This window comes from Trichoderma reesei (genome assembly GCF_000167675.1).
Source record: "Trichoderma reesei QM6a unplaced genomic scaffold TRIREscaffold_8, whole genome shotgun sequence".
Taxonomy (NCBI): Eukaryota; Fungi; Ascomycota; class Sordariomycetes; order Hypocreales; family Hypocreaceae; genus Trichoderma; species Trichoderma reesei.
This window is the reverse complement of record NW_006711155.1, coordinates 1,099,997-1,122,002: the sequence shown is the minus strand read 5'-3', so window position 1 is coordinate 1,122,002 and position 22,006 is coordinate 1,099,997. Positions and strand designations below refer to the sequence as shown.

Sequence of the window (22,006 nt, the reverse complement as noted above, 5' to 3'; positions counted from 1 at the left end):
CTGCCATCTGTCGAATTTCCTAGATCGACCATTTCAACTGATCCTCGTATATTGCTTGGATAGCCGGAAACAAGGGGAACTGAAGGCGAAAGAGATGATTGGCGTTGTTCGTTGAGGTTTGGGTTTGAGTGTGTGTCCGTCAGTTCCGTTTCAGTTTGAAAGCACCAGAATTTTTTTTTTTGTCATCCCGTAGTCCGGATTTTCGTTTTGTGTCGTCTGGGACGAGATTAAGGTATTTTTCTTTCGAGAAAACGCCGTCGTAACTCCAATGCTGATGATGCCTGTAAACCAACCAACCCCTAAAAGTCGAAAGTTGTGCCGCCCTGTTTACATGCCCCTTTGGTATCGCCCATCACATATACACATAGACATCCCAACTCATATATCATGTCCACCACGTCGTTAGCCTCATTTGTTTTGCTCTTCTTCTCATCCTCGTTCTCTCCTATCGCTTGTCTCGAACCGTAGATCCGAGGGCCCGCCTGCTCATCACACCATGGAACTCAGGACGCGTATGCTCAATATCATGACGAGCAAGCCGATGGTGACAATGATGAGCAGCGTAAACGAGAACCAGCCCATTACCATGGCGCTGCTTCCAACGCCACTCTTGACGACACCGTTGCCAAAGTCTTGGGCGATGACGGACGCTGCGACGGACGCGGTATGCTGCCAGAGGACCGAGACGAGGACGAAGATGGAGGAGATGAAGATGATGGCGAGGGCGATTTGCGAGACGGGGCGAGACGGGAACGGCTTGACTTCGCGCTCGGATCCTTCGGAGTCCTCCTCCTCGTGCCACCCAGGAAAAGTCGCCAAGAGGAGCAGGCAGATGAAGGCGAAGATGATGGCAATGATGCTAGATAGACTGCGGTCAGCGAAATGCAAAATGAGCTTACAGCTCCACCACTCACATCAGATAAGGGAACACAATCATGTCCTTGAACTGGGCAGCCAGCCAGATGAGGTTGAGAGGATCCTGGTCCACCGAGACTTCCTTGGCCAGGGCTGTCGCATTGTTACTACAAAGCCACGACCCGCCATCCGGGTTGACGCAGATGCCAAAGTAGCCGACGCGCGCCTGCAGATGGGCATTTCCAGCAATATTGTTGAGCGCCGTGTAGAAGTTGTAGTCCACCTGCGCGGTGTCGGGATGCGCCTCATACGACTTGTAGTAGATGGAGAGGAGAAAGATGCCGGGAATCAAGGGCGACGAGGACGAGCAGCCGGCGAGCAGCAGAGCTGGATGAGGGGGGAGGAGAGAGCGGTCAGCACAAACATACGGACGACAGGCATTGAGACAGGGCGACTCACACAGGAGGATGATTGCGACGACGATCAAGATCATCAACACGTGGTGGTAGCCCAGGAAGGGGACGAAGCCTGTTGAGACACCGGGGTTAGACTGACTGCCGCATTCCAGAAGCGCCGGCATTGTTCCTGTATCTGGGGGTTAAAGAAGAACTCACGATGCCATCCTATGTGGAACCTGCGCGCGACAATCTTCGTACTGACCGTGGTCGAAGTGGTTCTCGATCCGCTGGCCATGGTTGCTGACGTTCCCGAGGGAGTAGTCCCTCGCTAGAATCACAAGACTGAGTTGCGCGTCGTCGCGACAATTGTCGAGCGAAATATGACTGGAAGCGACAGTCGATAAGAGCCGCAGGCGCCGAGAGCGCAAAGCCGCCGTGACAACCCGCACGTTTGGTGCTATGTTCTGCCCCTCCCACGCAAGACAGACAGACACGCTTCGGTCCACAGGGCTTGACGCCAGTCGCGATGCCCCTCGTGCGCTTTGTCCCGAGGCGGCGGGATGGTTCGAATTGCAGCGTGACTGCAGGAGGGCGCAAACGCAGGCTGGAATGCGGATAGTAAATGGTATGTAGGTAGTATGTGTGGATGTGTGTGTGTGTGTGTGTGTGTGTGTGTGTGTCTGTGTAGCACCGGCTGCTTCAGCGATTCCGACCAGCTCCGTCTTTCCCGCACGAGGAAGAGAGAGAAGAGAGATTTGATCAAAGCGAGCGTGGAATGCGCCTGGACCCTGGATTGCTCAGCGTGCGGATGTCTTGCTGCTGCGTGCAATCAGTTGTCATGGACGACGTGCAGGACGAGACTTAGCTCAAAGGAGGAGGAAGAAAGCTCCCCAAAAGAGGATCTGAGGGGGGAGAGCGACGTAACACGCGGCCTCGAACGGGGCCAGAACCGACCTGATTGACTGGGCTATTTTCCTTCTCTCTCTTTTTTTTCCCTCCTCTATTCTTTTGTTGAAAATAGATGGCTGGGGAGCAGAATTGAGTGAGTCCTGCTCGTAGTGGTTGACTGCGTCTCTTGGGAGTGACCAACTGCCAGTTGACTGGGGGGGGGAAGAGAGAGACCAGCGGTGCCCCAGCCACCCTTTTCTGGTACCTATGTACATGTAGCTTTGACCTGGGTTGTTGGCCGGGCAACCGGGTGACGCTGGCAAGCACAGGTCAAAAGAACGCGGACCGCAAAACGAATATGTACGCACTTGTCAGCATGAAGAGCACTAGTATTGAGAGAATTGAGACCCCAGTACTGCAGGTTATGTGTGTGTATAATCACCTCTTTGTGTGCTTTTAGTTTGCCCAAATCCGCGCTTTTCTGGTCACAGCCTGGCTGGGCATGGAAGTGGGGACCACAGCCTAGCGCCAAAAGCTTAGCTGGGGGGCTGAGGTGGTTCTTCACTCAAGGCACCTCACTGAAGAAGCCCGCCGAGGCCACCTGGAGCCTCCATTCATGTTTGCGGGCTTCTGCAGGGGTTCCAGGGGCTGCAGGGGCTGCAGACCTGCTGCTGAAGCGCTACGGGGGGTTCAATGCTGCGCCGGTGGGTTCTGTGGCCCTTCTCAGCGGGTGCCTTGCAGGGGGAATCACTTCCAAGGTTGCGCTAAAGAGAGCCGGAGCGCTGGAGCTGAGGCTTCCAGGTTTTGCGGTAACGCACGCGGCCCTCAAGGTCATGGATGCTCGTTTGTTTGTTTGACTAGGTGGCGATTGCATCTGCGATCGATCGTCGGTTGAGACATTCAGGCAGACGGGCGGTAACAGCGCGAAATGTACCTACAGGTCATACCTTACTTGCATAAGTCTGCGAGTACCTGCATCGCCCGTCCTTTATGCCCTGGGGCAGCTTACAGGCATGGATCATAGTACCTACCTAGTTACTACCTGTAGTCTTCGAAGCATCCAATCCTGTCCCTTCACGTTTGGCTCGTTTATTACCTACTAGTAGGTACATTCAATACACCAGACAGAACAGACGGTTAACCGCCAATGGCCTCGCCAGTCCTGCTCCTCGTATCGTGGGCGGGCTGCTGCCGCGACGATCCATTGGCTCTCCCAGCCAAGGCGAGCCGACCGAAGCTAATGCCCTAGGGTCGTGTCAGGCATTAATTGGCAGCTTTCCAGGCTGTTGTCGCGCTGCGTAGTTGTACGTACGAGAGAATCCCGGCTGTTGTGCGTAATCGTACGCGGTCCTCTTACAAGGACACGGACACGGACTTGGACGGACGACGAGAAGAGGCGCAGCAGCCCATTGACCGCCTCAAGCCGTCTTTGTAAGCGGTAAACATCCATGGGATTGAAGACATCTTCACGCATCAGGGCCCGGTTGAAGATTGGGGGGAGAGTGGCTATATATAGCAACTGAGTTTGCATGCGCCAACATGGAAACACTCAGCTGCAGTGATTCCAAGAATACACATACGGAGAAAGTGCCTCGGCAAAGTCGACCTTCATCAGGTTCAACCAAGAGCATGATCACCTGCAGCTTCGTGCAAACAGCCATCTCTCGGTCCTGTGGCAGTCTCTTAGAGCCGCCGGCCCTTGAGTACATGTATGCAGACATCCATGCGCAATCAAGACCGCCGTTCACAGCAGGTCCCTATGCGTCAGCACTGCATGTCCGTGTTGTACGAGTACCTACCTCTAGGTACTATCTGGCCAGCTTGGCGATTTACCCCTGCGTTGTGCCTCTGTCGACTTTAGCCTGCTGTCTTTCGATGTTGCGCCAATGCCACAGCCAGTGTGTCGAAATATAACCTCAACCAGGTGCCTTATGGCTTCCAATTCTGCAAGGGAGATGCATTGAAGGCAAAAAGAAAAAAGAGTCAACACTATTAGGAGAGATAGCCAGCGCCAAGTTATCATTGTCAAGGAAGTCAATGAGCCAAGCATGTCGTGACACCAGACCTCAACTACCCCTCGATAGACGCATATCGATAAACCATCGCCCGCCAATAAGCATCCATCATGGCCAACCGTCTCCGACCGTCTGCATCGTGCATCGTCATCCGTTCCTGCAGCTTCGATGCAGCTAGGAATGGCCACGTACAAAAATGTCCTCCATGTCCGCTGTCGCCAATGGCGTCTCCCTTGACACCCGCGTCGAAGACTACCTCGAGGACAAGCTCCAGTCGACCGCCGATCTAGAGAACCTCGACGAGCTGCTCAACAATGTCGAGTTGCAGCGGAACCAGCTCCAGTCGCAGCTCGACGATGCTGTCAAGCAGCTCAACGAGGCGCGGCGCATCGCCGAGGAGCGTCAGGCCGAGCTCCAGACCCGGATTTCCGAGTTCAACGACATGCAGGAGAGCATCGACAGGCGAGTCCAGATAGCTGCTGCATCAGATGCGCCGAGCGAAGCGATTGCGCGACTGCAGAAGCCAATGAAGCAGCTACAAAACGTCCAACTGGCCCAAAAGTACTTCATGCTGCTCCAAGATGCCGAGAGGCTGCGCAAGGAGGCTCGGTCTCATCTGCCAAGCAGCCCCAAGGAGGCGCTTGAGCCGTATGCGCAGCTGAGAGAGCTAGTCATAAGACTGCGGTCTCTGCCTGGAAACGACGAGCTTCACTTGGTGGACCACGTCGACAGGATGACGAAGAATCTCTGGGCCGAAATGAAGCAGATCATGTCCGCAGAGCTAGAGACTGTGCTCAACAAGAAGCACTGGCCCAAGGTCGATCCTCAGTCTGAGATGGACGAGGACTGGGTGGCGTGCATTGAGAAGCTACTCGACCTGCAAATGCCAGAGATTGTCCATAGCACGGATGTCGTGATTCTCTTGCCGTTCGAAGTCATGGCCAGAATGTTCGTTGCCGAGTTTCGCTTCCACTTCCTCAGCGACAAGCCGACCAGCAGCCCTCAGTCGGTCGGGACTCATTGCTTCCCCTGGCTTCTGACAACCCTGGAGAAGTGGGAGGACTTCTTTCGCGATAATCTCGGGCATCTCTTGGCATCCAAGTTTCGCGAGACACCGGTGGCCGACAAGACCATCTATGCGGACCCTGCATGCGCCCTCATCACGGCAATGCTGCCTGTTGTTCGGGAGAAAGTCGATGCGGTACTGTCAGAAACGAGTGCCAATCCTGGATTCTTGAGCAGCTTCATCTCGCAATTGATGACCCTGGACGAAACCATCCGATCGAGGTTCAATTATGACGGTGGCGATCCCGAGAAAGGCTGGGCAGGGTTGTCGGAAAGCGTCCTGGACAAGTACTTTGACGTGTGGTTCCAGGCCGAGAGAAGCTTTGCGCTGGAGAGATTTGAAGTCATCATGGAATCCCGGGACGCCCGCAAAATTGACTATGACTACTCCCTTCCGGGCAAGATGAAGCCCACGTTTGCGGCTGTGCAAATCACCGATCTGTTGCGCGTCGTCACAACCAAATACGAGCGTCTCCGCAAGGTCAAGCAGAAGCTCAAGTTCCTGACAGACATCCAGCTGGATATTCTCGACGGCTATCATGATCGTCTTCGAAGCTCGCTGGAGGCCTACCAGGCTCTCACATCTACCTTGGGCCGGACCATTCATGGCGTAACAAAAGAGCAGCTGGCCGCTCTGGAAGGGACTGGTGCTTTGGAGACGCTGTGCAAAGTGATAGGTAGTGCTGATCACGTTGCCAGTACGTTGGCTGAATGGGGCGATGAAGAGGTGAGTGAAGCAACAACATTGGCGGCATGCTGTTCCGAAATGCTAACGGAGGCTATAGTTCTTTGTCATTCTGTGGGATCAACTGCACAAGCGTGAATCTAGGCAGATAAGGCATCAAACCTCGGCCATCGCCAGCGTAGTCGGGGCTGGCGACGATCTCAAGGAACGTACCGTCGCCGCAGTCGATGAGGGTAACGAGAACGGCGCCATATTTGACGAGACTATTGCGGCATACACCAACCGTCGCAAGGCCGGCGAAGGCCTTCTCGTGGGCGCACTGGTCGAGTCTCACTCTAAAGCGCTGCGCGCCTACACCCACAATGTCCAGTGGACCACAGTCGGCGAAAGCGCAACATCAGGTAAAGCTTGCTTCACGGCTTCAGGATCCTGTGAGATTGTCTGCTAATTCGAGTTTGCAAGATGACTCTTCGGCCCTTTCCATCACACCAGAGCTAGATGAGCCGCTGAGCGTGCTCAAGAGAAACCTAGAGTTCTTGGGCAAAGCGCTGTCCGCTGCGTCTTACCGCCGTGTCTGGAGGGACGCGCTCGACAAGCTGCAGGACTTGCTCTGGTCCAGCGTTCTCACCCGCCAAACGTTCACCACGCTCGGCGCGGCGCAGTTCGCGCACGATTGCGCGTCCATCTTCTCGCTCGTCGACCGGTTCATTCCCAATGGCTCGGCCGCGCTGGAAGCCCTTCGCGAGGGGCTGGTTCTGCTGAACTTGCCCGCTTCGGCAGAGGGCGAAGGGATGACGCTGAAGCAGGCGAGTGATCGGGCGTTTAGGGACAATGACGAGGCGCGGAGGGTTCTCGAGGAGCTGGAGCTTGTGGCTCTGACGCCCCTAAATGCAAGGCAGATTCTGCAGAAGCGGGTGGAGAATAATGAGAATGTCGGCTGGTAAAAACTGATGCCATGGTCACAGTCATATACACACAAGAGTCGGCCTAGAGTAACACGAGATTTAATCGATTAATTTCCATGTTGAATGCCCAAGATTTCACGACGCACATGATGAACCCACCCGACCGTCTACACTAGTATCTAGAACCCTAACAAGCCGGCTATTGTCCCTGAAATACTGTCTCTATCAGATTTGCTTAGCCTTGACTTCTTTTTCGCAAACACGCTCGTCCAAACCCAATTAACTTTTGATCTTTGTTGAACCAATAACGCCCCACCTCCTTCAAAGAACCAAGGAAAGAAAGGCTCTGCCCCCCCTTAATCTCTCCTATTCCGAATCGTCTCTTTCAAGCCCTCTCACTCAGTTGATGGCCCTCATGGTCATCTCCACCACGGCAAAAGTGCCCGCGCTCACAGGCATGGCCCTCAGCAGCGTAGGCCCAATGCCCTTCCAGAAGCCCCTGACGCCGTCGGCGCGCCAGGTGGCGGAGAAGCAGGCGCGCATGGTCGGATACTTTTGCTGGGCGCCGAAGGCGTCGGTCTGCATCTTGCTCTTGACGACGTCAAAGGGGTAGCTGGCGAGCCAGAGGACCTCGCCGGCGAGACCGCCGTAGAGGGCGATCTTGTAGCTGGGGATCTGCTTGCGGTCGATGCCGTTGCGCGCGGCGTCGGCGTTCATGAGGTACTCGAAGGCGGTGAACCAGGCGCCGTAGGCAAAGGCCTCGCGCCAGACGGTCACGACCTCGCCGCGGTAGAGCCCGCGCAGGGCGCCGCCGCTCTGGGCGCTGACCTTGCGGATGCAGTCGAGGGGCCCGTCGTACAGCCGGCCGGCGCCGTGCGGCTGGCTCTGCAGGCGGATGCGGATGTGCTCGATGGGGCCCGACAGCGGCGCGTTGGCGACGCCGGCGAAGGCGCCCGCCGCAAAGTACTGGCCGTAGTTGAGGTCCGAGGCCTTGCCGCGGCCGGCGTTGCGCGCCTCGAGCCACCGCCGCGCGGCGTGGAAGGCGCCGAACTGGACCGAGACGCAGGCGCCGATGCCGATGAGGGGCGTCAGCGTGCCCTTGTAGAAGGCCAGGGCGCCCTCATTCTTGTATATGGAGGCGGCGGCCTCGACGGCGCCCGAGTACTGGTTCGACGTCTGCAGGCGGACTTTGACAATGTCAAAGGGCTGGCCTGGAGGAAGGTGGGCTTGGTCAGTCTGGATTGTATAAGACATTTGGGGGAGTGGGTTGAGGTTTTGATGAGCCGCAACAAAGCGCGCCGGACCGTCGCCGAATTCTGCCCTCTTCAACTACGGGAGAGAGGACAAAAGAAGAAGAGGGGAAAACCAGTATGGGAACATACCAATTAGGACCTGGGCAATGCCTCCAACAGCACCGGAGAAGAGATCCTTTGCCGTCTGCAGCGCGCCGCCTTGGGGCTGCTCGATCTCTGCGGAAGCCATCTTCGATTCTTGGGTCCCCACGGCCGGGACCGATAACGGAATTGAGACTCGACGAGAGTGAGAAGGGGATGGTTGAGGTTATACGAAGTAGGCCAGAATGGATAACGCCAGAGTCTCCAGATCTATAGGGGGAGAACAAGAGAAGAAAAAGAACGGGATGAAAAGAAGCGGACAAAGAGCGACGGTCAGAAAGTCGAGTCGGACCCCGATGACCCGTCCGATATCGACGATGTCGTGATTTGATAAGACTATTTGAGATAGGGTCTGACCGCCCGCATACAAGGATATTGGATACTTCGATTGATGCATCCCCCCCCCACGAATTGGGTGGATATTCTCCCCGTATGGGGAATTTGGGGTTCTCTGAATCCAGAACATGATGATATTGTGCTTCTGCTTTGCAGATTGAAGAATCTTAGTGAGCGCGCAATGACGTTTCAAACAACGAAGGTTAGTTACAAGTACTCAGGAGGTAATTGTTTTATACGGACATTGTGGCTACAGGGCCATCATCTGGAGTCGTATTCGTATTGGTGTAGACTGTCATTCGCGATAGAGAGTCGTTCCTTCTCTCAGTGACAAAGAGAAAATCCCAACTACCAACATCCATCGACCTTTGTATCCTCATCTTCTTCACTTTCTTTCTCTCTCTTCCGCATGAAGTGCCACAAGAGAGCAGAGACTCTGACTCTACCGACTCGCTCAACCACAGCACAATACTCGAACTCTCCGTCACCTTGTCTTCGAGGAGGATTCGCTGACTGACGACGGGAAGTCCGTGGAATGTCACTGTCCGATCCACATGCATTTCCCTGGACACTTTGTTGGATCAAGCAAGCTATTCTATCGCCCAGCTGACTACCTAACAAAAAGTGCATGGACAATATTGAATGATCATTCCCCTTTACAAATTTATTAGGCGCCGAATCACGGCGTCGCCTGCTGTCCGAGCTCGTGCCGGTCAAACGAACAACGATATCCAATTCTCTTAGTCTCAGTAACAATACGGAGCGACATCCCATACCAGTGCTCGGGGTTCATACAATAATATGGCCAATATTTCCAACTTCGTTTTGAAATTTGGTACGAGCTTCGTCAGAGACCCCAGCCCTGATATGCAGGCTGACGAGGCGCGGCCGCAGCTCGTTGCCCAGCAGCATTGCGAGCAACCAGCATATCCTCACTCCACAGCTCACATCCGCACGTTTTCCAACGTTTGCCGCACGTGTAACAGAACTGAGCTCTGCAGTAACAGTCTATATGAGAGTTTCAGCAAAAGGACCAGACTAGCGGTGGCAGAAGAGAGGAAGGCAAGAGATCTCACATATATGGTTGCACCCGTGTGACAGCGAGACGACTCGGCGGCAACTGTAGCACCGTCTCCAGCCATTGTCTGCTGCGACACGAAGAACGTTGGCCGTTGCTGTGTCTTTGGGACAATCTCCCACATGCGATGCGTCTTTGCAAATCACACACGTCTTGCTCCGGCATTTGATGCATGTGGCCACTTCGTCTTTGATAAACTGCGCCGGGATAAACGCTGAGCAGGTCGGAACGTGGCAGTACGTTCTGTTTGCCGAATTGAACTCGAGCTCCTTGGCCCGATACTTGCCGATCAAGTGTGCCGGTATGAAGATCTGGTTGACGCCGTCGATGGGTATTGGCTGGCCGCAGCATCGAGGAGGGAATATGGACTCGTCGTTGACTGCTTTGCTAACGTAGTCCGACAGGCATCCTCGGCAATAGTCATGAGAACAAGGGCATCGCAGCGTGTCCACGAATGGAAAATCTTCGCTACATACGATACAGCGACGCCGCTGGCCGGTTCCCGTCGCTGGTCGCGCCTGGTTGCCCCTCTTGGACGACTCGGCAATAGACGAGGGCTCGCCGCCGCCATTGAACAATATGATGAGTTTGTCGGTCATTTCGTCGGACATGATTCCATCCATGGGATCCATGTCCGTCCATTCCCGAGCTTGAGGGAACACGTCCTCATGGAAGCCATCCGCATTGAAGCCGTTGAGCGCAAGCTCCCTGTCGCGTGCTGCCTGCTCCTCTTGGTGGACGAGTTCCCTGATGATGTCGGCATCTGTGACTACCGCACGAGCCACACTGCGAGTCATGGCTCGGTCGTGAAGCACGGTGTGAAGCGACTCGAGCTCCTCGTTGAAGCACTCAAGCGCCAGCTCGAAGTCGGGCGCCTCGCCCTCGCGATACTTGCCCTTGATGAGATTTTGGGCATCCTGCAATTGGAGCTCAATGATCAGATCAAGGCTTTCCTGGTCAATTCCGTATTCCATATTGACTGAAGGAAACAGAAAAAAAACCCGAAGAAAAAACCTCTCTGCTCTCTTCGACAGCTTGATTCCAATATAGAGCGTAACGCTGAGGAATTCCAGAGAACTCGACTCTACTACAACGCTGGATATGAGAAGGGGGGAAAGGGACAAACACGCCGCTCGCCATTGAGCCTTGCAGGTAAATTTTTGCCAGACGTGTAGGTAGGCACATGTAACCTGAGGTACTGAGTAATCCGTGTTACTGATCCGATGTACCTGGAATGTCTAGCACAAGGCACAATCTTGCCTCACTCTTCTTCCCCTCTCCCGAATCGGCATGCGGGTGGCCTACAAGCGTTGACGCACGGGAGAAGATACTCCGCCGATACATCATATGGCAGTTCCTGGACCCGAAGCGAAGTGCGGGGAGATGAACTGACTTATTGTATTATGCACAACCTCGCAACCTCGAAGTCAAGAGAAGCATGCAAGCCAACGATCGATAAAATGAATTCAGATCGGGGCGTCCTCAACTGATCTGCAACCGCCCTGGCCGAGTTCGAAGACGGCACATGTATACGGGGATGAGCCCGCTCGTTCGCAATGGGCCAGTATAAAGGAGCTCCGAAGCCTCTGCCGTGTCGGAATCCCGTCTTGAATCAGCCCGTGAGCGCTCCGTAGCGCAGAACAGACTGCGGACGGGACGAGCTGACGCCTGTTATTTCCGGAATTGGACGCATCTTTTGATAGGTATGTTCCGACATCATCTTGCGTCACAAGCAGTGGTAAGCATGTTGCTAACTTGGTAGATGACGCTTGACACTCACAGGCAGAACCGTGAAATTATTCCTGGATAGACTGACACTTTGCGTTTATTCTAGAGTAACATAGGATCGAGTCTCACCAAAGACAGGAGCTCGGAATACAAGTTGGCGAGAGACCCAAAAGATTTCCGGGTAGGCGCTCGACAACCAGAATGGCGAAGAGGGGAGCACGGCATGCAACCTAGCCATGGCGCAAGCTTAAGCTGCTCTCTGCGTATCAGCAGTTGGTGATCGTCGAAATAGTCGGAGAAAAGGGTACAATTCAACTGGAGTCTGTGGATCTATCGTCAACAACAACCAGTATATAAAAACCGCAGCTGGCTTGCTATCTCGAGACATGCGGTTCATGATTGTTACCTACTAATACGTTGCTCGACTCGGTACGCCATCTTCGATCTTCGACCAATTTGACATAAGGTCAATCAACCTAACCAATGAAAATGGTCCCGAAACTCACTCACACGATCCTCGCATCCTCATGGCTCCTTTCTGCAACGGCCCGGGCACATGCAGCGCCAAATCGCCCAAACATTGTCTTCATCCTGACAGACGACCAAGACAACCACATGGGATCATTGGATTACATGCCATCCCTGCAAGAGCATCTGATCCAACAAGGCACCACGTTTGAGAGGCATTATTGTTCTAGTATATCTCACTAGCATTCCTCGTGTGTATACCCGGTCAAAGGTTGACATCTGTCCTGCCATCTTTAGCTGCTATATGCTGTCCCTCGCGCGTCACCCTCTGGACAGGCCAGCTCGCTCATAATACCAATGTTACCAATGTGAATCCACCATGGGGTGAGTTTCTGGTTGACTTCGCCCTAGCCATATGCGTGGTAAGCTTCCAGTATCTGATATCAAACAGGAGGATACCCCAAGTTTGTCCAGAATGGCTACAACGACCACCATCTGGCCCTCTGGCTGCAGCAATCTGGCTACAACACCTACTACGCCGGCAAGCTCTTCAACTCCCATACCGTCCACAATTACGACTCGCCTCCAGTGAGCGGATACACTCAGTCAAACTTCTTTCTTGACCCCTTCACGTATCAGTACTACAATGTCAGCACCACGAGGAACGGGGCGCCGCCAACCAACCCTGTCGGCAAGTACTCGACCGATATTTTGGCTGAAAGTGCCCAAGAGTTCCTCCAGCATGCGCTCGAGGATGAAAGCTCGCCCTTCTTCATCACGCTTGCACCCATCGCTCCTCATGCTCTCGTGGGAGAAGGTTCGGTGGGAGCCTTTGACCCCCCACAAGTTGCAGAGCGACATCAAGGCCTGTTTCCAGAGTACAAAATTCCCCGGACACCAAACTTCAATCCTGACTCTCCAAGCGGCGTCAACTGGGTATCAAATCTTCCCAAGCTTGATGATGAGGTCGTTGACTATAATGACGAGTATCAGAGGCTGCGCCTACGGTCTCTCCAGGCAGTAGACGAAATTGTTGGATCCGTTGTTGCTCGCCTTGAAGAGGCGGGCGTGTTGGACAATACCTTTATCTTTTACACCTCTGACAATGGCTATCACATTGGCCAACATCGACTGCACCCCGGCAAGACATGCGGCTTCGAGACGGATATCAATGTCCCTCTTATTGTCCGTGGCCCCGGAATCCCTGCTCAGAAAGTCACCCGTGTTCCCTCTTCGCACACGGATCTCGCGCCGACCATACTGCAAATAGCTGGCATCGAGATTGACGACAAGAAGTTTGATGGTTCACCCATTGATCTCCATGGAATCGGCGGCGAGCCTCGTTCGGAGCACGTTGCCGTCGAATTCTGGGGATATGGGCTTGCAGAGAGCATCTTTGGGAGGAAGGATGGTCCGCCCGTCTACCCCAACAACTCTTACAAGGGGCTTCGCATCGAAGCAGAAGATTATGGCTTTTACTATTCGGTTTGGTGCAGCAACGAACGGGAACTCTATGATATGAAGGCAAGCCACATTCACTCCCAGACTCTAGAGAGAGGAAAGTTTGCTGACTCAAGTGGATACAGAGCGATCCAGGACAGTTACACAATCTCCTTAGCCCAGGAAGAAGCCTAATCGATGCAACTGTTACTATCAACGGCAAACAGTGGCCTCTCGAAAAGGTCGTCGACCGACTGGATGCCCTGATGATGGTTCTCAAATCCTGCAAGCAGCAAACTTGCATTCATCCCTGGAGAAGCCTCCATCCGTCTGAAAATGTCCAGAGCCTCAGTGATGCGCTGGCCACCGAATATGATGAGTTCTACAGAGGGCAGGTGAAAGTGAGCTTCACCAAGTGCGAGAGCGGATACATTCTCGAGTCGGAAGGACCTCAGGCAGTTCACGCGTATCAAGACATGAGGGACTACAGCCCTGACGATGAGATTTACGATCCGCTGAAACAACAGGTTTTGGTCAATCCCAATTGGAGCCTCTGGGAATAAAATTGATAGACATCAAAGAATATTACACCCAAACATGGCTTGCGCCTATCACGCCGTCACTCCCCGGCCCCCATGCAGTTGACAATTCTCACCAACACACAACAGAACAACGCTCAAAATCCACCAGCTAGACCCCCTTCAATCAAGGGTTCGCATACTCTCCCGGAATCTTGTTCAGTCCATCCACCTTCTTCGTCTTGAACCTGGCCACATCCACCCCCTGCAGCACCCTCGCATTCACCCCCGTATACTCATGCTGCGCATCGTAGATCCTCCGCGGCAGCTCCGGCAGCGCCTCGACTTGCTCGCTGGTAAGCTCGTTGAACAGGTTCGCCATGACGACGCCGCAGATGTTGCAAAAGACCTTGGACAGCATGCGCCTGTTGAACTGGTACCGTCCGATGTTGGCCTCGTCGCCGGAGAGGACGACGGCTTTGTTTGGGCGGTATACCCAGATGGCGGCGTACTTGAAACAACCGTGCTGTATATCAGTACCTCCTGCTTATCGTTTTGACAAAGGACGGCTGATGATGGCTTGGATGGGATGTGGATGGATGGTACATGGACTTACACGCTCGCAGCTGCTGCAGTTGCATTCTATGGCTCCCTCATAAGTCTCATCGAGCGGCTTGCTCGCCGTGGCAACGGTGACTGCGCCGCAATGACAGCTCCCCGTGTAGACGACCTCGCCGGCGTCGGGTGTAGGGAGGGCTCCCTTGTGGACGGGGTGCTCATAGGGTTCTCCTAGGGAAGCGCCGTCGTATCTGCTCAATCTGCAATTAGCTGAGTTTTTCCTCCCAAATGAGCTGAGACGATGATTCGATATTTGATACGTACGGAGGTTTCTCCAGGTCCGAAGTTACCAAGCCTTGAAAGCAATGGGCCTAGGTTATCAAACTCTCATTTCAGCGACTTCTCGAGTTCCGATCGACTTCGTGAGAGAATTGCACGACAAAGACAGACTTACATTCAGAGCAAGTTGAAAGTTTTCATCATCTGAAAAGCCACCCACAGGCGAAGCACATGTTGGACAAAACTACAAATACCCAACAACCCCCCCAAAATGACAATTAGCCCAACGTAAAACAAAGAAAAAAGAGTCTTCATACCAAATGCTTCAGCTTCTTGGGCCCAAACTCATACGCCGTCAGCCCCTCCTCCACGCTGCCCTTGACAATCTCCACGTTGCCCTTGCCGGGGAAGATCCAGAGGTAGCCCTTTTTCGCGCAGATGCTGCAGTTGCAGTCGATGGCGGACTTGATCTCCGGGAGGGCCGTCTGGAAGACAAAGGCGCCGCAGTGGCAGTTGCCGCGGTACGTGATGGTCTTGGGTTCTGCTGTCATGTTGTTGATGGTTTGTTTGGTGCTGGGGTGTGTTAGTGGGATTGAGTAAGGTAGTCACTTATGAGGGACGGCACTTGGAATAAAGACAGGCGAAACAATGATTTTGTGATTCTCTGGTTGAGGAGACAAAACTCAAGAGGCACTGGATCGGGTTGTCAAGACGACTTTTTATATGTTAATGTAGTTCTGAGTTGTGGGATTCTTGGCTCTGCCACGTTGCATCGGGACATCGCCTAGAACGTCCGTCGTCCAGCAGCAACTCAAACTGAATCCATACCATGAACAGGTCCGTTCAATTCCAGGGGCATTTCCAGGCGAAGGATTCACTACAATGGAGCAAAAATCACCATATGGGCTATTACCCCGCCTCGCCTCTTGTCGTCTATAACTGGTTTGATGAGTTGAGCATGGGGGGCATCAACCGCTAACTGCGGCTGAGTAGCGCGACTTACACGGGCTGGCCTGGAGACGGAGTAAGACGGGACGCCGAATGGTCCAGATGGAGCAAAGTGCCCGTGAAGGATCACTTCTAGATCAGGTGGTGATTCGATCTCTTTCTGCGCGGTAAAGTGGGAAGCGTGTAGGTGTCTAACAGAGCCACCGTCTCAAGGAAAAGTCATCATTATGGAATCATAATGCGTCTCTTAACGAGGGCGGCAACGCTCCTCATGCTGCTTCTGCTAATATCTCCGAGCCCCGTTCCCAGGACCCTGTGCCTCCTTTTGCGCCTGCGCATTCTGCTGTATGGCTTCCTTCAGCTTCGCAATGACCTCGGGCTGGTTACTGAATGCCGTGTCGAGTATGGTCTCCAGCTCGGCCTCTACCTTTGCAATGGGCTTCACGCCGGGCTTTCGGCTCTGGGAGTCATTGATCAGGGAAGCCCATCGCTTCGTAAAGGCGTAAATGGACTGGCGCAGAAGCTCATCCAGCTGCTCGCTCATGTCCTCGACGGTAAGCGTCTTGGCCGTGACGGACGGTGCGCCTCGAGACCACAGATTGCCGCTGATGATGCTCGCGAAGAATCCCACCCAGTTCTGTGGGCTCAGCGTGTCCCAGATCTGGCCAAAGTGCTGCATGGCCGGCTGGCTTCGGATATCGCCAATCTCAAGCGACACCAATTCGTTCTTGATGATGAGTAGATTCTTGACCATGAACAGGTCGGGATCGGTGTCCGTCTTGAGCGATTTGATCCTTGCCTCGGCGCGCTGGAGAATCTGTATCGTCTCGCGGACAATCTTGAACACAACCGGGCTGTTCTTGGCCTGCGAGATATGACATTAGCTTAAGCACTATACATTGACAGAGTTACCAGACGCGACACTTACAGATCTCTCCTTGGGCATTGCCTGATCAAACATGGCCAAAAGCTCAATGGCGCGCTTGACTAGGGGATATGCGTTCGAAGAGGCCACTCCGCCCACGACGGGGCCAATCTTGAGGTGGCCATCCTGCGTTGGGGCTTTGGTGATGGATCTGACAATCTCCGCTTCGAATAGACTGTCTGTAAAAGGCCAGAGGTGGTCTGCAAGCAGTCTGGCGGCGTACTCTCTGTACTTCCTGAATGACGGCGACTCCTCCTCGTCAACCTCTGCCACGGCGTACTCGTTGGCCAGCCAGCCAACCACGTTGCATGTTTCCTGGAGCCGAGCGTTCTGAAGCACGGCTTGCAAGTTGGTGGCCAACGGCACGAGGTTGCCCGGGTGAACCATTGCCGTGTTGATTTGCTTGACAGCATGGAAAGCGGAGTCGGGAGAGGGGCTCCAAGCGAGCTCTATGCTGAAGATCTTGGTAAACAGGCCATCTTCGCTATAAATCCGCTCAAACAGCTGTTTCACAAAGTTTCTGGAAGCTGTCTCTACCGACAAGCTTTTGACTTCTTTCTGGTACTCGTCTACATCATGCTGCGTCATCAGTTTCAAGTCTCGATCACGGGTAGAAAAGTATGTTCGAAAGATGGTGTTGACGACGTTGGCATATGTCGCTGTTGTAGTCGTGGCTTCTACTGGCTGGCCATATACGTGGTAAGCCGATCGGACCACCTTCCGGACGTTTGGTAGTAGGGAGTAAGATTGCGCCATCATCTCTTCGAACCTGCCATAGGCGAGTGCGTGACGAGCAGATTCTGACTTCGTGGCGGCGATTTGACGCCCAATGTCACTGGACACTTTTTCTAGGCAACTGTTGAAGCCATGGTCCAGAAGATGCAATGCTTTTGTGAGCAGGGCATTGTATCGTGCTAGATACGAGTCACGCTCGCGGTATTTCTCCTGTGGCTCGTTAGTATCAAGAGCGTCGCGGCTTGCGGGCTGGGTGCGCCTACATGGGCGGTCATGAACTTGATGCAGGCATCAATGTTCTCCACCATCTCACCAAAGTCGTCGTCCTCTACCAATTGACTGGCCCCGGGAGCATTCAGCCGTCTTGTTGCTTTCTCCAGATAGCCGTAGTAGTATAGATCAGTTCCAACTTCGTCTGCCAGCTTCTCCAGTCGCCGCTGCTCGGTCAGGAGCTCTTCGCATTGCGCCTGGAAAGTCGACGTCTGGGCCTCGACAGACTGGAAGGATTGCGACAAGGTCGTGAGCAGCATTAGCGCGTCATTGGCATTGCTAATCAGGCCTTCGAGATGGCGCTCAGTCACCTTCAGTTGGTCGCGGTAAAGCCTGGTCGTCGATTAGCTTCGCACAGGCTGTGGGCGGCTCTAGAACCATACAGGTACTCTCGCTGGCTCTCCTCCAGCAGTCGGTCGTCTAGCAGTTTCGTTGACCCGGCGTCCTCTTGAGCATAGTGGAAAGCTTCAGAGCTCTCGTTGAAGAGGGTCAAGGCCTCCCAGTGTCTGCTCCTCCTGTCGGCTTTTCGCCGCGGCCTGCGCTGCGACTGTTTGTGAAGCTCCGCCTTGACAACATCGTAGAAGTCGGAATATGAGGCGGCTCGGCGGGATAACGTGGGCTCGGGAGGGTCATTGGTGTGCTCGAGCTCTTCCAGGACATCCTCGAGCGTCTCGGCAACGGTGCTTGGATCCTATACAGCGTAAGCCGTCTGTGACATGTCGGTAGACAGGAGACGAGACACCCACGTTGGGCTGCTGGAGGAGCGATTCCTTGCGCTGGTGGCCTCGAGGCTTGCCGTTTGAGGTCTCGCTTCTCCCATTGTTGCTGCTGCTGCTGAGCTCCGGCACGAAGCTGTACCAGCCGTCTTCGTACATGGCGGCTCAGAGGGAGCTTGAAGCAGGAGTTGGAGCAGGATGGAGCTGTGCTGTTGTTGCTGCTTGGCCTTGATTGGGGATTGAGCTAGCATCCCACGGTACCTGGTGGTCTGGTGGTATACCATAGGACAGTGAGGTACCGTAGCGCTAACCTGGCTGTCTCAGCTAGTGATTATGACTAAGCCTTTGATGCTCAACGAGTGCGCGGCGATGCTCCGTCTTGTGCTAACAAGCAATCAAGGACTACAAAGGCAAAAGCGTGTGGACATAATACGTGCGCACAATTGCTGGTAAGCCGTCATAACGCCTTGGGTAATCCTGGTCTCAACTCGATGCCAAAGAAACCTTTGCTTTCTTGCGGTGGTGCGTTTACGCCACCGAGTCTCCTCGCCTTGTTCCGTTGAAGCTAAGAAGGTATACGAGACTTATTGTGTGACAACTGCATCGACTTCCAGTCTTTCAAGCTACGATCACAATGACATTATATATGGTCACTTCTTGCCAATGAATCACATAATCTCAACTGCACTCTTCAAGTCGTCCTTTTGGCACGCAGCCGAATCCCGAAGGTTCAGCTGGCTACGATGCATATGAAAGTCGTCGATTCCAGCCAATCAGCGCGCAGGCAAAGGCGGTTGACATCATGGAGGCGCCCCCCCAAAGGCTTCATTACAGGGATATCTGCGCTAAACCCTTAGTTGAGGTCGACTCCATCAGCTACTTTTTGTTTGCATGATCTCATGGCATCCAAGTCTGCAACCTCAGAGCTTGAGGCTGATGTTCCTGGTTATTTCGCTGCAAATCATCCGCAGATCAAGTCCAACCCACAGCGGGGCTGTCAGATTGTCTCTGGTAGGCCCTTTTTGAGATTGAACAAGTCGCTTCGATAGCTGGCCCAAGAGACTCGCAGCCATGAGAGCCTCTCAGTCTGCGTCTGCCCTTCGACGGACGTCTCGACTTCGCCTCCCAGCCCGGCCGCATCTCGCTGCTTCTGGGCGCCAGTGGGTGCGTTACAACAGCGGCGAGGCAGGGCCAGAGGCAGGTCCCAAGCGGCGAGGAGGCAAAGCTGTCGGATTCGCAGCCGTCTTCGCTGCGGCGGCTGCCGGAGCATATTACTACCCCAGGCTCCGGGATCAGCTCTTCCCAGCGCCCAAAGAGACCGAGACAAGAACGGCCTCGGGCCATCAGAAGGCCGAACTGGAGTTTGAAAAGTCCCGCGAGCACCCCGTCTCAAAGGAAGACAATCGCGACCTGATCAGCTCCCAGCACCTCCAAGTGAAGAAGAGCTGGGAGCATCCCGGAGTGTTCGCTTGGGGTTCCAATACAGGAAAGGTCATTGACCCCAACTCAAGCGACAAGTACATCAAGCATCCACGCAGGATACCGTTCTTCGACAACCAACTGCTTCGCGACTTGAAGCTCACTCAGAATTTTGGCGCAGCCATCACGGAGAAGGGCGACCTCGTGCAATGGGGCTTGGGGTTCTCCAAGGCGGATCCTACGCCGGTGACGACCCTGAAGGGCAAGGACCTATCCAAGATTGAGGTGTCAGAGGATCGAATCATTGCATTGTCCCGCGGCGGCTCCGTCTATGCCATTCCGGCTTCGCGTGATGACCAGGAGGGTGGAAAGAAGCTGGAGGAAAATAAGAGCTCGTGGTCCCTCTGGTCCTCTCCATCTGGCAGCGAGGCCATCAGCTTCCAGAACCTGACTCCGGCGGGCCTCAAATGGGGCGAGCGCGTTACTGATATCAGCAGCGGCCTCGAACATTGCTTGATGCTCACGTCAGGCGGGCGAGTCTTCTCTTCCGCCTCGAGCGCCTCGGCCTTCCCGACCAAGGGACAGATGGGCATCCCGGGCCTTACTTGGGAAACTCGGCCCAAGGGACGTTATGACCAGCCGCATGAGATCTCGTTGCTCAAGGGTTTCGACATCAAGAAGATTGCGACAGGAGACTACCACTCGGTTGTCCTGGACAAACTCGGCAGAGTCTTCACCTTTGGCGACAACACATATGGTCAGCTTGGCTTTGAGGCCCAGTTAGGCGACTCATCCGTCTCTACGCCTACAATCCTGCCGGTACACAAGCTGTACGCGAAAAGCGGCCTGATCCCGAAGGTCTCCTCAATCGCCGCCGGCGGGTTGAACACTTTCTTCGTCTGCGAGGCCGATACGCCCAGCGCCACGGACACCGAGGCCGACGCTACGGTGCCTTCCAGGAGACTGCCGCGGAGTACATGCGACCTCTGGGCGGCAGGACAGGGCACCACCGGCTCACTAGGCACGGGCAAATGGACTCACGTCTCCCTTGGGCCAACAAAGGTCAAGGCGCTGTCGGGTCTGTCCGAGTTTGACGAGAAGCGCAACCAGCTGATGCCCATCAAGATCAAGGATCTGAGCATCGGCACAACCCACAGCGCCGCCGTCATGGACAATGTCACACAGACGTCCGTGTCGGGCCGGTCCTCTGAGAACGAGACCAACTGGGGCTCTGACGTCGTCTTCTGGGGAGGCAACGAGCATTACCAGCTGGGGACGGGCAAGCGAAATAACCTGAACACCCCAAGCTACATCGGGCCACTGGACGGGGGCGAAGGCGATGCTGCCCGGGGACGAGAAGGCGAGGTGCATAGACTATGCCTGACGCCTCGACAGACTGCACGGCTAGGAGAAGGTGGAAAGGGCCGCAAAGCGACGTTGGAACAAAAAGTCGAGTGCGGTCGATTCGTCACAGGGGTCTACTCTGCCACTTGACGGAAGAAACGAAAAGGGGGGGTCAACGGGGACAGGCGAGGGGCCGTTATGGAGCGATGCAGAAAAAAGGACTGCTGAAACAAATCATGGGTAATGATAGGTCAGAGCTCAGCTGATGCAAGGTTGTTGGCTGCATACATCCGACCTGTTACCGAAGCACGTCGATGTGTAGTATATATGTAGGTTTGGTGTGTGTGTCACATGTCTCACACATGGGCTGCGTGGTGATGGTGTGTGTGTGTGTGTGTGCTACAGATCATGGCTGCTGCGTGGTGCTGCAACGGACACTGACGATGGAGGGACACACGGCAACGAAAAGAAGGAAGAAAAGGGGGGGGGGGGGGGGGGGGGGGGGGGGGGCAAGGAGAGAAAAGATAACGCAGAGGAGGACAAAAAAAAGAGGAAAAAGAAAAAAACAGCATCGACATACATGTATGATATTGAAATCGATCTCTACTATGGAGTACTAAGGTATTAATATATCTTGTAGGCTTATATACCTACCTAGGCACGTACCTTACTATACTTGTATACCTGTTGATACCAACCATACCTTACGATCGGGAACCCCAACGACTTGCACATGCTGCAGACTGCAAAGAAGGCAAAGATCGGTCGCGACACGAGCGCCAGCTGACGCGAGCACAGTCGCCCGACGCCAGATGACGCGCTCAGGCGAGGCGAGGCGAATCAAATGACTGACTGTACGAGTGCATCGTTGGATATAAAAATAGCCGGCATGGTGTGTGCGTGAGAACAGGGCCGCTTCACATGCAGGTACTGGCACATTCACATTGGAACAGGTTCTGCCGCTGTGGCGAGATCAGTGGACTCTGATGCGGTAAGACATGGATAAAAAAAAGACAGTTGGGCGGACATAGTAAGTATG

General features: G+C 54.3%; 8 protein-coding genes across 8 annotated transcripts; 3 read left to right on the top strand and 5 right to left on the bottom strand.

Moving 5' to 3' along the window:
* Positions 1-489: 489 nt before the first annotated feature.
* Positions 490-1,435, bottom strand: TRIREDRAFT_60729 (uncharacterized protein; the record flags this gene model as incomplete). The annotated part of the gene is made up of 3 exons (XM_006964958.1): positions 490-859; positions 915-1,242; positions 1,315-1,435. The coding sequence occupies 3 exons, from the start codon at positions 1,433-1,435 to the stop codon at positions 490-492; spliced, it is 819 nt and encodes a 272-aa protein (XP_006965020.1).
* A 2,917-nt stretch (positions 1,436-4,352) lies between these two features.
* On the top strand, positions 4,353-6,850 carry TRIREDRAFT_3817 (uncharacterized protein; the record flags this gene model as incomplete). The annotated part of the gene is made up of 3 exons (XM_006964762.1): positions 4,353-5,948; positions 6,007-6,307; positions 6,369-6,850. The coding sequence occupies 3 exons, from the start codon at positions 4,353-4,355 to the stop codon at positions 6,848-6,850; spliced, it is 2,379 nt and encodes a 792-aa protein (XP_006964824.1).
* A 120-nt stretch (positions 6,851-6,970) lies between these two features.
* On the bottom strand, positions 6,971-8,293 carry TRIREDRAFT_22251 (uncharacterized protein; the record flags this gene model as incomplete). Its single annotated transcript, XM_006964781.1, has 2 exons — positions 6,971-8,022; positions 8,194-8,293. The coding sequence occupies 2 exons, from the start codon at positions 8,291-8,293 to the stop codon at positions 7,211-7,213; spliced, it is 912 nt and encodes a 303-aa protein (XP_006964843.1). The 3' UTR covers positions 6,971-7,210.
* Positions 8,294-9,454: 1,161 nt separating this feature from the next.
* TRIREDRAFT_28787 (uncharacterized protein) lies at positions 9,455-10,581 on the bottom strand (the record flags this gene model as incomplete). The annotated part of the gene is made up of 2 exons (XM_006964789.1): positions 9,455-9,549; positions 9,618-10,581. Coding segments are annotated over 2 exons (1,059 nt in total), but the record flags the coding sequence as incomplete, so codon positions are not given.
* Positions 10,582-11,836: 1,255 nt separating this feature from the next.
* Positions 11,837-13,818, top strand: TRIREDRAFT_61121 (uncharacterized protein; the record flags this gene model as incomplete). Its single annotated transcript, XM_006965119.1, has 4 exons — positions 11,837-12,044; positions 12,113-12,199; positions 12,267-13,377; positions 13,443-13,818. The coding sequence occupies 4 exons, from the start codon at positions 11,837-11,839 to the stop codon at positions 13,816-13,818; spliced, it is 1,782 nt and encodes a 593-aa protein (XP_006965181.1).
* A 142-nt stretch (positions 13,819-13,960) lies between these two features.
* On the bottom strand, positions 13,961-15,161 carry TRIREDRAFT_121693 (uncharacterized protein; the record flags this gene model as incomplete). The annotated part of the gene is made up of 5 exons (XM_006964957.1): positions 13,961-14,299; positions 14,390-14,582; positions 14,656-14,702; positions 14,786-14,854; positions 14,928-15,161. The coding sequence occupies 5 exons, from the start codon at positions 15,159-15,161 to the stop codon at positions 13,961-13,963; spliced, it is 882 nt and encodes a 293-aa protein (XP_006965019.1).
* Positions 15,162-15,841: 680 nt separating this feature from the next.
* TRIREDRAFT_61159 (oligomeric Golgi complex component 3) lies at positions 15,842-18,363 on the bottom strand (the record flags this gene model as incomplete). Its single annotated transcript, XM_006964956.1, has 5 exons — positions 15,842-16,423; positions 16,487-17,428; positions 17,482-17,821; positions 17,872-18,158; positions 18,205-18,363. The coding sequence occupies 5 exons, from the start codon at positions 18,361-18,363 to the stop codon at positions 15,842-15,844; spliced, it is 2,310 nt and encodes a 769-aa protein (XP_006965018.1).
* A 1,185-nt stretch (positions 18,364-19,548) lies between these two features.
* On the top strand, positions 19,549-21,117 carry TRIREDRAFT_61032 (uncharacterized protein; the record flags this gene model as incomplete). The annotated part of the gene is made up of 1 exon (XM_006965118.1): positions 19,549-21,117. A coding segment is annotated over one exon (1,569 nt), but the record flags the coding sequence as incomplete, so codon positions are not given.
* Positions 21,118-22,006: the final 889 nt, after the last annotated feature.